Genomic DNA, 10,865 nt, shown 5'->3' with positions numbered 1-10,865 from the left:
TATATATATGCAGTAACTGGGGGTCTCACGATATTGACAGTCCTTTACTGCCCCCCTGCGGTGAAAAAAAAAATATATATATACAAATTTGGTATATGGGTGCATTTTATTTCATGAAACTGTGACTGTGGATGCTATGATATACAATGATCATTGTCAATTATCAGCAATGTATGTTATAGACTTGCGTGGCATCTCACCGAAAAATCTCTGGCTCCAACGATTACTCGCAAGTGAAGGTTCCCCTGTATTTATTTGTTTGTCATGTTTCCCAGCAAACCTCTTCACCTTCTACATGATCTGCTTCCGTAAATGTGGAATGTCTGACACAGCCGTGGTGTATCTCAGCTGCCTAGCCATTGTGGACACCTTCTACCTGGTGTGGGTGATCCTCATCGACCTGACACTAACCTTCTGGCTGCTGCAACCCTTCTGGCACTCCCACCCGTGGTGCGGCATCCTGGGCTTCCTGCAGTACGGCTCCCTTTACAGTTCGTCGTGGATCGTGGTGGTATTCACCATCGAGCGCTACATGGTACTTCGCAGCACGGCTGCCAAGCAGAATTTCTCTCAGACGAGGGTCACTAGGCTGACCTGCGTGGCCATTGTCGTGGCGTCTCACTTGGTTTCGGTGCCACTCGGCTGGATCAACGTGGTCGTGTCCACTAATATTACGGTGGATGGAGAAAACGTGACTCTGCCTCGATGTCAATACCGGGATGAGTTCTACTCCACTATCATTGTATGGATAACTACCTTTCTTTCTGGAGGTATCCCCATAGTGCTGGTTATTATCTTTAATTACCTCATCGGGCATCATCTGTGCCGTGCCAGTAATCTATTCACAAAGGAAGAGCGTCGCGTCATGCATGGACGCAGCACAAGGGGCATATTAAGAAGGACCCTCCTCCTGCTTGGGACAGTCTCGGCGGCCTTTGTGGTGCTCAGCCTGCCTCGTTTTGTCACTTACTGCATCCTGAGGACCAAGTACAACACGGTGAACTTTAACAGAAATGACTACAGGATCCCAATCAATGTCGCCGGTGACCTAGCTAACATGCTCCAGAATCTGAACTCCACCACTAACTTCTTGCTCTACTGCATGGTCAGCGGCCGCTTCCGACAGGAGTTTCTCCGGGTGGTGACTTGCAAAGCCGTGACTAGAGAAGCTTCCTCCTTCCTCACACACGCTATGAAAGTGTTTTCGGTGTCAGAGCATAAGGCCTCGTCATCTCTGAACCGTGATGTTTCCCCGTCTCAGGCCAGTCAATTCAAGGAAACAAGAAATTTTTTACTACTCAAATTGCCTTTCTGCCCTTCAAAAAGGGGTCCTTAGTAGGGCTGGGTTAATCAATTGATGATATATCAATTTTAATCGATTATCCTTTTCACAAGTGTGAGTGTGATATCAATTTTTAAAAGCATATAATATATGTTTTATCTTTTATTAAATTGACATGATTCCACATGTTACGCAAAATCTTCTCACTATGCAAAAGAAGTGTACCAAAAAAAAAATAGCAGTGATGTCAGCGCCAACAAGCATGAAGGCAGATCTATTTATCGTTTTGCTCATGTCATGTTAAATAAAGCGTGCATGATTAATGTAACACTGCACTGGCTTCAATTCTAAGTGCATGTTGCTTTTAGAATCACATATTACGTTTTTTTAGATTTGAAGGCTGACAAAAGAAAAAGGACTACATGTACAGTCACAGCCATAGCCTCGTTCTGATTGGTCGTTGAAGGTGAAAGGCAGGCAGTAGGAACATTTCCTGTTCGTGTTAGAACAGGTTTGTCCTGCAGCAAAGGGCGAAGCACTTCGACAGAAAGGTGTGATCTTTCTTGTTCTTCATATTCAAATCTGTGGGCTTCATCAAACTTCATTAAACTTCATGTTTCATTTTGATATTTCTTCTTGGCTTTTTTATTCCTTTCAGGTGTTCCGAGCCCTGGTTTTGACCTTTGTACTGGTGAGCACATAATGTTGTTACGCTTCACTCAGCCAAGACTCAAGGCACGTAAAATGTTGTAGACTTAAAACTGCTTTGAATACTTGTGGAATTGACATTTATTTTCTATTTAATTACATTTTGAATTCAACATTGTGACTACTTGCACAATAAAACAAATATTCAGGTTGCAGCGAAAATCTCACTTCACTTTTGATTGACGTCAGAAAGGAATGGATTTTAAGTGGGGTTTTTTTGTCTGGTATGTAGTTTGCAATGGCATAGCGCACACAGTTGCTAATCATTTGTCCTGTCGCGTAGCTACAAAAAAAGTAAACCAATAATTGGAAACAGCGATAGCATGAATAAACATTTTTCACTTTCACAACTTTCATACTGTCTCTCAGGTCAATCAATTTTTATTTCTATTAATATGTTTTGTTTGTTTTAACTAATTGTGCAGAGTCTACAGTTGCTTTACGACAAGCAGCAGCCACATGAACACATCCAAAAGTAAGAAACGGGTATTTTACCAAACATTCAGCACGAATAACGCAGTGTATGTGGTTTATTTGACTTTTTGTTTTACTGATGCTTCTTTAGGCCTTTGCTCTCATCAGAGCGTTCCTATCGAGGTGGATGAGAGCATGCCAATCTCCAGTCTTGACTTTGAATGGCCCCTTAATTGCCAGCAGTGTAGTGGGCCAGTGAACAGTAGAAGCTGGGAGCAAACTGGGGAAGTGAACAACCATATCAACCGGGAAAGACTTCTTCAGGGTTATTTCCAGAGTAAACTCAAAGCAACAAGTCCTCCAACCTCTGACCAGGGCGCCGGCGTTTGGCTTCCAAGACGAGGGGAGAATCCCCCTTGTAGTTTTATCGAACCTCAAAACGGGCTTCAGGGTTCGTTGGGTGACGTCGATGGCTTGGAGCAACCTCTTCCACTCATGTCTGATGTGAACGCCAGCCACTACATCTCATCACGCTACCCAGCAGCACATATTCATGGCCAGTGTAAGTGCTTGGAAGACAGAAAGGGTATTATTCTGCGTGGATGTTTTTTGTTTGAGAAGTTCACTTTGATTTTGAGTATTGGTTTGTGTTTTTGATATTAATTTATCACATGGTTACTGTATTTTCCGGACTTTAAGCCGCTACCTTTTTCCTAGATTTTGAAACATGCGGCTAATACAGAGGTGTGGCTTGTGGATTTTTTTTTCACCGGTAGGGGCACTCAATAGTTCAGAGAATACGCTAAATAAATCTCTTTTTTTTTTTTCTTGGGTCTGTTCTGTTTTAATTAGCAAAGTTGTTGCCATGTTAAAAGGTACCGTTTTAACAATCTGTTTATGTACCTTTATGTGCATTCACAGTACAAAATCGTTCTGTACATGCAGTAAACAACATTTTTTTTTATACACAGAAAACTGCTGCTTATATACTGGTGCGACTTGGAAATCTTTTTTTTTTCTTGTTTGTTTTTTCCCGGCTTGTATACAGGTGCGCATTATAGTCCGAAGAATACGGTAATTCTGTATGGCCCACTTAATCTTTCTGATTTTATAAAGGATTTCAGATCTGTTTCATCATCATAAATTCATCCAGATGCACCAAGGCCCAAATTAAGCGGTTTTGCATCGCAGTTTGCGAGTCAGAATTCTCACTTGGTGCATCACTAAACCATATTGACAGAGCTGCACTGTCCGCCCCGGGGGCGGAATGGTTCGGCCCTCCGTCCCTCTCTACGCCCATTTTTGGGTGTTGGGTTGATGGGTGACAAATTTTAAAAGTAGGGTTCGATTAATAATGGCCAGAGGTGGATTTTAATCCGGCTCACGAATCGGCCCTCATGCGTGTGATAAACTTACTCATGAAATGGGGAAATGACAAAAATTGCCTCCAAACGCGTCCACTGCCAACTGTTTGTGTATGAAGAGACGTGAGACAGCAGTGTGCGTTTAAGCGTGCCTGTATTTCCTTATTCTGACATCACGTAACACGCTCCTCCCGCCTACTACTAGGGGCAAGATGTGGGGGCAATACCACAGAGAGAACAGAGGGAAGTCAAAACGTTAACCCACTTCGGTTTGACGAAACACTTGCCACTGTAAAAAAGCCCATAATAAGGTAAGCAGATTTTAATACTAAATTAGCCACTTAATGATTGTTATAGGCATTTTGGTGTTGCCCCCCCCCTATGTTATTCCCCACAAGTAGGCGTAGGAGGCATGGGTTTTGTGTTCTCAGAATAAGGAAATACAGGCACGGTTGAACACACTCTGCTGTCTCACGTCTCTTCATACACAAACAATGATCTTTAAATAAACATCTGCCATTTCCATCTGTCCCGCCTCATACACGCATCCTTTTTTGACCTTTGAGCTTATTCTCAAAATTACCTTAAAGTATTACTTATTTGTCTTTTTTTTTCGATTTATCATTACTAATGCGTCAGTTTAAACTGGAAACTTGTCTTTGAAATTGCGCCACTGTAAAATAGAAATTAGAAATAAAAAAAAAATGGTTAATTATATAAAAAAGGATTTATTTCCTTACATTTTTATTGATCCTCAAACTTTCAAAGTTGCTCCTCAAATGAAGTCATTGATTAGCAAAATTGCTCCTTAAAGTAAAAGTTAATTTGATCCGTGCACGCATAGGCTCGTAGCGATTCAGTGTCTCCTATTCTGTGTCATTGCAGGCCTCAGTCCAAAGCAGGAGAACTGTTTTAGACACTGTGCGTGTCTAAATCAGAGGGCTCAACTCTTTGAACGGCCATGGTATTGCGCATCACTCATTCCTGTAATATTTTACTGCACCTCTCATTTGTGAATTATTTACTTCTACAGGAACCATCCAGGAAACAAAATGCAATATGTCCCAAAAGCCAATAATGTCCCTCAACCACAAGCTGGGGCGGCGCCGAAGGATGTAATGTGTGAGGTCAGTTTAGATGACCCTTTTCAAGCAAATCCGGGACCAGGTACGAGGGAGACCAGGAGGACTGTCACGCTCCCTGATGAATATAGTAAGTGACACTTCAATGTTGGTGTCCAATTTGTCTCTCTTGTGTGGAAGTTCGCTATTGTCGTGTATTTGTAGGGAATGTTTTCATCACGTATTCAGTGGACACAGCTGAGGAAATGACTCCCTTCACCAAATTTCTCACAAGTCAGGGCTTCAAACCAGCAGTAGGCTTTCATATTTCTTCATAACCGTCTGTTCCCAAATGCCATTCACACAACGCTATCGTCTACTTATTTCCAGATAGACAAGTTTGACAATCCCACCATACGAATGGGCATCACCAGATGGATGGATAGATTTTTAAATGATGTAAGTCCTGGATTTGTACAATTAAAAAAAAAGTGACCACAATCTGATCATGGAAACTTTACAGAAATCCGTCCTCATCATTGTGGCAATCAGTCCCAAGTACAAGGAGGATGTAGAGGGGGATGGTGTTGATGAGCATGGGCTCCACACCAAGTACATCCACAATCAGGTGAGCTCTCACACAAGTGAAGTCTCCGAGGCAACACGGACACATACGTTAGCACATATATGCGTGTATAAACACAGTATACTTCTTCCACGAGCTATTTCTTTAGTTTGACTTTATCCCATCTCAAAATAAAAGTGTAAAAAAAAAAAAAGAAAAACTAAAAAAAAAATAACTAAAAAGGGACTCATTTTTTTAAACTGATATTTTATTTTGTGTACAACAATATTCGGGTCACCTGAGTGCCTGCCCTCCCATCAAATGTGAAATTGTCTATCTAGGGCATTGATGGCCAATTGGCAGCCCGCGACCACACACTCACGTCTTCTTGATTAATAATAATAATAATAAATTAAAAAGATAGATTTAAACTTTTTTTTTTTTACCCAACCCTGAAAATTCTTAAAAAAATGCCAGTGAACATTCCATATACCTTATCCATGAAGAAAAAAAAGCTGGGGTATTTAATTAAAATCACTGAAAAAAACTGTAAAAATCCTAAATATGAAAAAAATATTGGAATAAAATCTTTCACTATGCGAATCACCAGGTGCAGAATTGTGAATATGCAGGGGTTGAGCGTTAAGTTGTAATATCAGCAATCACCACTAGATGGATGACATGTCTGAGTGACGCCCAAGCCGTGTATAAAAAAGAGTCTGGCCGACTCTCCCGACAGGCGCCATCATGCAGCCCAGCATGCGAGATGCAAACTATGCGACGGTGCACCCACCTCATCATGTGTCCGCTTCATTTCCTACGACCTAAATAATCTGAATTTCTTTACAAAAACTGCTGTAGATTTGGAATGGAATGCGATCTTGCTGCTGGTTTTCTTAATGGGCCGTGGCTGGCAGTCATAAACGGCCATGGATGGTGTCATACAGGCAGTAGTTCAATACCCATGCTATTATTTTTTATTCAGGAAGCCCAAGAACAAATCGTTTTTTTCATTGTAATCTTATGAGTGACGCCGAAACAAGTAAATTTAAAATATAACCACTTTACAAATAATCCAAATTGAACTGCACTCTTCTAGCGCTGATCCAACCAAATTACAGTGTGTTGTTATTTTGTAGTTGTAGTTGGGTTAGGGTAGTGCTATTTCATACATGCACTGAAAATGATATTATCAAGAATAAAATATTGTATATTAATTACATGTAGTTTGCACATATGGATATATTTTGTTTAAAAACATCACATCTGGTTAGAAATGTGGTAGCACTGATGAAAAATTGGGGACCACTCCAACATTTAAGTTGTCCATCCCGAATTTCAGGGCTCACGATTACATGCCAAAGATACATATTTAGGTCATTTGGAAACATTAATAAATTGTGGGGGAAAATATTAATATGGTATGTCTCTTTTACATACAACAAAATTTAAGCTTTTAATTTGTTACAAAACAAAATGAGCTCTGTGAATTAGTTCCAAGATGACAATGTTTTATTGCTATTGGTACAGATCCAGAATGAATTCATCCAACAAGGCTGCCTGAATTTCAGACTTATACCAGTGTTGTTTTGCAATGCCACTAAGGTGAGTAAAATATTACATTTTCAATTAAATGCCCCAACGCCATTCGAGCACGAACCTTGTCATGAAGATGTGCTGAACTCCATGCAACACTGAGCTGCTTCCATGTTTGGAAAAAAAACCACACAAATGTATTGTAATATGATTTCTTCATCCTCTTGCTATGTTTGTGGGACAGAAACATGTCCCTAGATGGCTTCAGAACACAAGGATCTACAGGTGGCCCCAAGACACGCAAGACCTGCTGTTGCGATTGCTTCGGGAGGAGCGCTACATCATTCCACAGCCAGAAGCATCCCTCACCCTCACGATTCGTCCACTCTGAAAAAAATGAGAAATAACTGTGTGAAGACACTCCAACAGCTTTCAAGAGAAAACGACGTCGCATTTCCAATGACTGTCTTCACGTACCCCAGTCTTTTTGATTCACTATCGGGTTCTATATCTGTAATTTTGCAGCATAATCTATTCTGAGCACTATCTTTCTGCATAGTTATGAAACGAGAACAGATTATTCCAATTAAAATGCAATAAAATAGAACAATATAAAGCATGGAGTGTGATACAGGAATATTTCAATGCTGTTTTTTAAACTAACTCAATTTTCTGCAAAGAGCACGTTGGGTCACGATGTAAATAATTTTATTCACCAGAAGGTGGCAGCACATCTCAAATAATCAAAACCCACCTTGAGTTTTTACAAAAGTAAGGCATTAGGTGGCATTTATTGCATTTTATTTGTATTTACAATTATTTATTGCATTGCACTACCGGTTTTCCTGTAGTCATTTATAACAGCAAGTGGAAAAGGGCTATTTAGATGCGTCATGAGCAAAACAATGAGAATTTCCGAATAGATACAAAAGGCCTAACAATTGTACACCAGAATCGCGATAAATCAGTCTTTAAAAGTTCAACATTTGCATGCAGAGAGAAGACCAGCCTCATCAGTCTGTTTCCGACACCTGATTCAAATGGTTTGTTCACTTAAGTACTCAGTCTCACGCGTTTTATCAGATCGCGCATGAGCCACTTCCTGCAGACACCAGGCCGGCCAAGGCCAATAAATCCAGATTTTGTTGTTCCACAAATACGTGCCACTCGTCTCTGCCTTATCTGCTGAGTCCAAAACAGCCAGACACTCAACCATGTGTTTTCGTAATGCGCTATAAAACATATTTCTGTCATTTGGAGGACATGATTATTGCCAAAGACACTTGATACACAAGAGAGTTGTTGGTTTTAATATCAAATAGATGTTGTGAATTTAAACAGTTACCATTGTAGATGGTAGGATCACTCCCAGTCTTAACTGGTTTTCGAAATTGTCTAAATTTTAAATATATTTATATCTAAATATATTGGCTGGCGACCACTAGAGGCTGTTTGTATGCGACAACTTAGAACGGCTAGCAGCTTCTATAGTGATGTGCTTCAAACTAGTGCGATGTACTAAAAAATGTATAATGTAATTTGCAGTACTCGTAGCATGCAATTGTTAGTGCAGTTTTGACGTAACGTGATGTTACTGTGGAAAAGAAATACAGCAGAGAGGGCAGCAGTGTGTGTAAAAACGTCTGTAGTAAGGGTCCTTCTTTGCAGTGCGTCCTAGTCTTTCTAGTAGTGAATTGCATTCTCTTACTGGTGACCACAAAAACATTAATAGAGTCATGAACGATTTGACGTACTAGTGGGACATCAAATGCAAATGAACGCGCGAACGTTCGCGAGCCAAAGACAACATTACAACATCCTTTCAAAATAAAGGATTACGTTTTCGTTATTTATAGGAACATATACCACATGTAATGTCTTATTTTGAAAATGTCTACAGGATGTTGTATTGCACTAGAATATAACTTGTTAGTCACCGTCGGTCTTGGTCGCCTCTTAAGGAAGTGTAGGCCTGTTGGGAACGCCAATGGAGGGGGCTGTCGGCTTTGGCTCGATCCGAGTGGCGATTTGAGAAAGACGCCGCATACCGGAAGGCCGGGAGTGCGTCTTCCTGGCTGAAAACAAAAACACCATGGACTGTTAAATATCACGGGACAGTCCCCGAGGAACATGGAGCCGACAGCCGGAAAGAGTCAGGTTTGCTGTAGCTCCTCTGCCACAGCTGGACCTTAATTGTGGATTAGTAGGACGCATTTGCGCCGCCGAACCTTTTGTTCGTGTTTTTTTTCTTTTCTCGTGAAGACAACCAAGCTTCCCCTGCGCTTCGTCGTCGTTTTCAGACGTGACAGCACTCGAGTTGGCTCTTTTTAACTGGCAGCCGAGTATTTGTTCACAAATGGACTCCTAGCAATCGTTTTTCCTCTTTTTGTTGCTGTGGAGCGGCCAAAGCAGTCATGTTTGCCGTGCGCATCGTCACCGCAGACTACTACCTGGCAAGTCCCATTAAAGACCTGGACGTGTGTTATTCCGACTTCAGGAAAAGCGACGTGAAGAAGGTGCCGGTGGTGCGGATATTTGGAGCAACGCCCGCAGGTCAGTCAAATCATTGTCAGTCTTTTCTCAAACAAGCCACGGTACCGCATTCGCCTTACACCACGCGGCAGGAGACGCGGATCATGCGAGGGTTGCGTGTTGCACGCGCGATCCCCCACGGTACCGCAAACAAGAAAACGAAAGGTCATCTATGGAACTATTCCGATATTACACAAAGACATGTCAGTGAGGATAATTTATGTTCGTGGTTATTTAGTGTTGCAAAGCGTGGAGCACCGTTGCTAACCCACGCATGCTGCCTGCCTGCCTGCCTGCAGCGGAGAGATCCCCTTCCCTTCCCCCTTTAGACCAGACTGCTTTATGGAGGCGCCCCCAGCCCCATCATGGCGTGGCGTGGCGTGGCGTTGGCGAGCACCTCAGCTCCCAGCGATCGACGTTATTCTGTCCTTTTAGGACTACTGAAAATGCATTAACATGCCGTTTTCACTTTTACTGGGATTATAATTTCATTTTATTTGCTCAAATGGAGTTATGAAACATAGCTTCAAACAGAAGAGAGGAAAAATAGCTTGAAATTAATAAACACACAATTAATGTGTTTGTAAAGGAGTGTCACGAAAAAAATGATTGGTTTGCATTTATAAGATGTGAATGCATCAAATCAGACTGAATTGAATCATTCAATTTTAAAATAAACCCATCCTTGAATCATATTGCACTCCATGCATAAAAATGCATATTGATCCATCTTTAATTGGAAAGGTGTACAAACCCCTAATATATTAGTCTATTACGTCAATTGCAGCACTGTAAAGTGATAGTGTACTCAAAAGACACAAAATTTTCTTGACGTCAATTGTTGCTTACTGTAGCTTTAGTATTTAGCATATGACTAAAAACAATGACTGGATAATGTAACTTCGATTAAATAGCAAGGTTTGCTTTCTGAAAATATGACAAATTGCCTGCACATTTTTTGGCTGAGGAGTGCTACGAACGAATACCCAGCAAATAAACTATCTCCATCTCGCTATATATAGATAGATATCTATCAAATGATGGATCAGGTTATATTTATATTATAACAAATCAATCTCCCCTTGTTGATAAACAAAAGTCCATTTTCCTGCATAATAGCTCATCTTCAGGCCAGATCAAATCACTTTCTGTCTGCCCCATCCTCTCTTTGATTTAACAGTTGATGACACTGTATTTTGTTTGTAGTTGTTGTCTGGTCAAAACACAAACCTGAATCCCTCTACGCTTCCTCTACCCGACAGATTGGCTCCAGGGGATTAACACCTGGTGCGCAGAACGGTCCCACATAATAAATTTGTTAAAAATGATTGCTTCAGTTACGGAGTTATCACAATGGATGTATTCAAAAAGTGTCATGACCATTTTGTCTAATATGCAGTGAC

General features: G+C 41.0%; 3 protein-coding genes and 1 long non-coding RNA gene across 9 annotated transcripts in view; 3 read left to right on the top strand and 1 right to left on the bottom strand.

Moving 5' to 3' along the window:
• Nucleotides 1-1,985, top strand: part of LOC148316954 (putative G protein-coupled receptor 139) — a 3,884-nt gene extending 1,899 nt beyond the window's left edge. Inside the window, exons 3-4 of the mRNA XM_088286895.1 lie at nucleotides 276-1,261; nucleotides 1,941-1,985. Coding sequence (XP_088143021.1) covers nucleotides 276-1,261; nucleotides 1,941-1,985 — 1,031 coding nt within the window. The remainder of the gene's footprint in view (nucleotides 1-275; nucleotides 1,262-1,940) is intronic.
• traf3ip2a (TRAF3 interacting protein 2a) lies at nucleotides 1,745-7,549 on the top strand. Of its 3 annotated transcripts, XM_088285634.1 has the most exons (11): nucleotides 1,745-1,833; nucleotides 1,941-1,973; nucleotides 2,416-2,465; nucleotides 2,556-2,966; nucleotides 4,654-4,732; nucleotides 4,802-4,980; nucleotides 5,055-5,143; nucleotides 5,220-5,288; nucleotides 5,353-5,457; nucleotides 6,925-6,999; nucleotides 7,175-7,549. In XM_088285634.1, the coding sequence occupies exons 3-11, from the start codon at nucleotides 2,450-2,452 to the stop codon at nucleotides 7,319-7,321; spliced, it is 1,170 nt and encodes a 389-aa protein (XP_088141760.1). In that variant the 5' UTR covers nucleotides 1,745-1,833; nucleotides 1,941-1,973; nucleotides 2,416-2,449; the 3' UTR covers nucleotides 7,322-7,549. The 3 variants fall into 3 exon arrangements, with proteins under 3 accessions (XP_088141760.1, XP_088141761.1, XP_088141762.1); XM_088285635.1 differs by having other exon boundaries at nucleotides 1,824-1,973; XM_088285636.1 differs by lacking the exon at nucleotides 1,745-1,833 and having other exon boundaries at nucleotides 1,862-2,017.
• Nucleotides 6,962-9,721, bottom strand: LOC148316952 (uncharacterized). The gene is made up of 3 exons (XR_015840119.1): nucleotides 9,159-9,721; nucleotides 8,868-9,005; nucleotides 6,962-7,317 (listed from the first exon to the last, which is right to left on the bottom strand). It is a non-coding gene; the product is annotated as an uncharacterized LOC148316952 (long non-coding RNA).
• rev3l (REV3 like, DNA directed polymerase zeta catalytic subunit) overlaps nucleotides 8,887-10,865 on the top strand; it is a 37,141-nt gene continuing 35,162 nt past the window's right edge. For all 4 annotated transcript variants that reach the window (XM_088285632.1, XM_088285631.1, XM_088285630.1 and 1 more), the window contains exon 1: nucleotides 8,887-9,483. In XM_088285632.1, coding sequence (XP_088141758.1) covers nucleotides 9,345-9,483 — 139 coding nt within the window. In that variant the 5' untranslated portion in view covers nucleotides 8,887-9,344. The remainder of the gene's footprint in view (nucleotides 9,484-10,865) is intronic.

This window comes from Idiotropiscis lumnitzeri, chromosome 21 (assembly GCF_059441095.1).
Source record: "Idiotropiscis lumnitzeri isolate Australia: NSW breed Sydney's pygmy pipehorse chromosome 21, RoL_Ilum_1.0, whole genome shotgun sequence".
Classification (NCBI taxonomy): Eukaryota; Metazoa; Chordata; class Actinopteri; order Syngnathiformes; family Syngnathidae; genus Idiotropiscis; species Idiotropiscis lumnitzeri.
Note: the sequence above shows the minus strand (reverse complement) of the source record. Positions and strands in the feature narration are given on the sequence as shown.

Coding starts and splice junctions, on each gene's coding strand:
- traf3ip2a (XM_088285634.1), top strand. Junction 5,144..5,219: donor GTCAGGGCTTCAAACCAGCA/GTAGGCTTTCAT, acceptor ACTTATTTCCAG/ATAGACAAGTTTGACAATCC. Junction 5,289..5,352: donor TGGATAGATTTTTAAATGAT/GTAAGTCCTGGA, acceptor GAAACTTTACAG/AAATCCGTCCTCATCATTGT.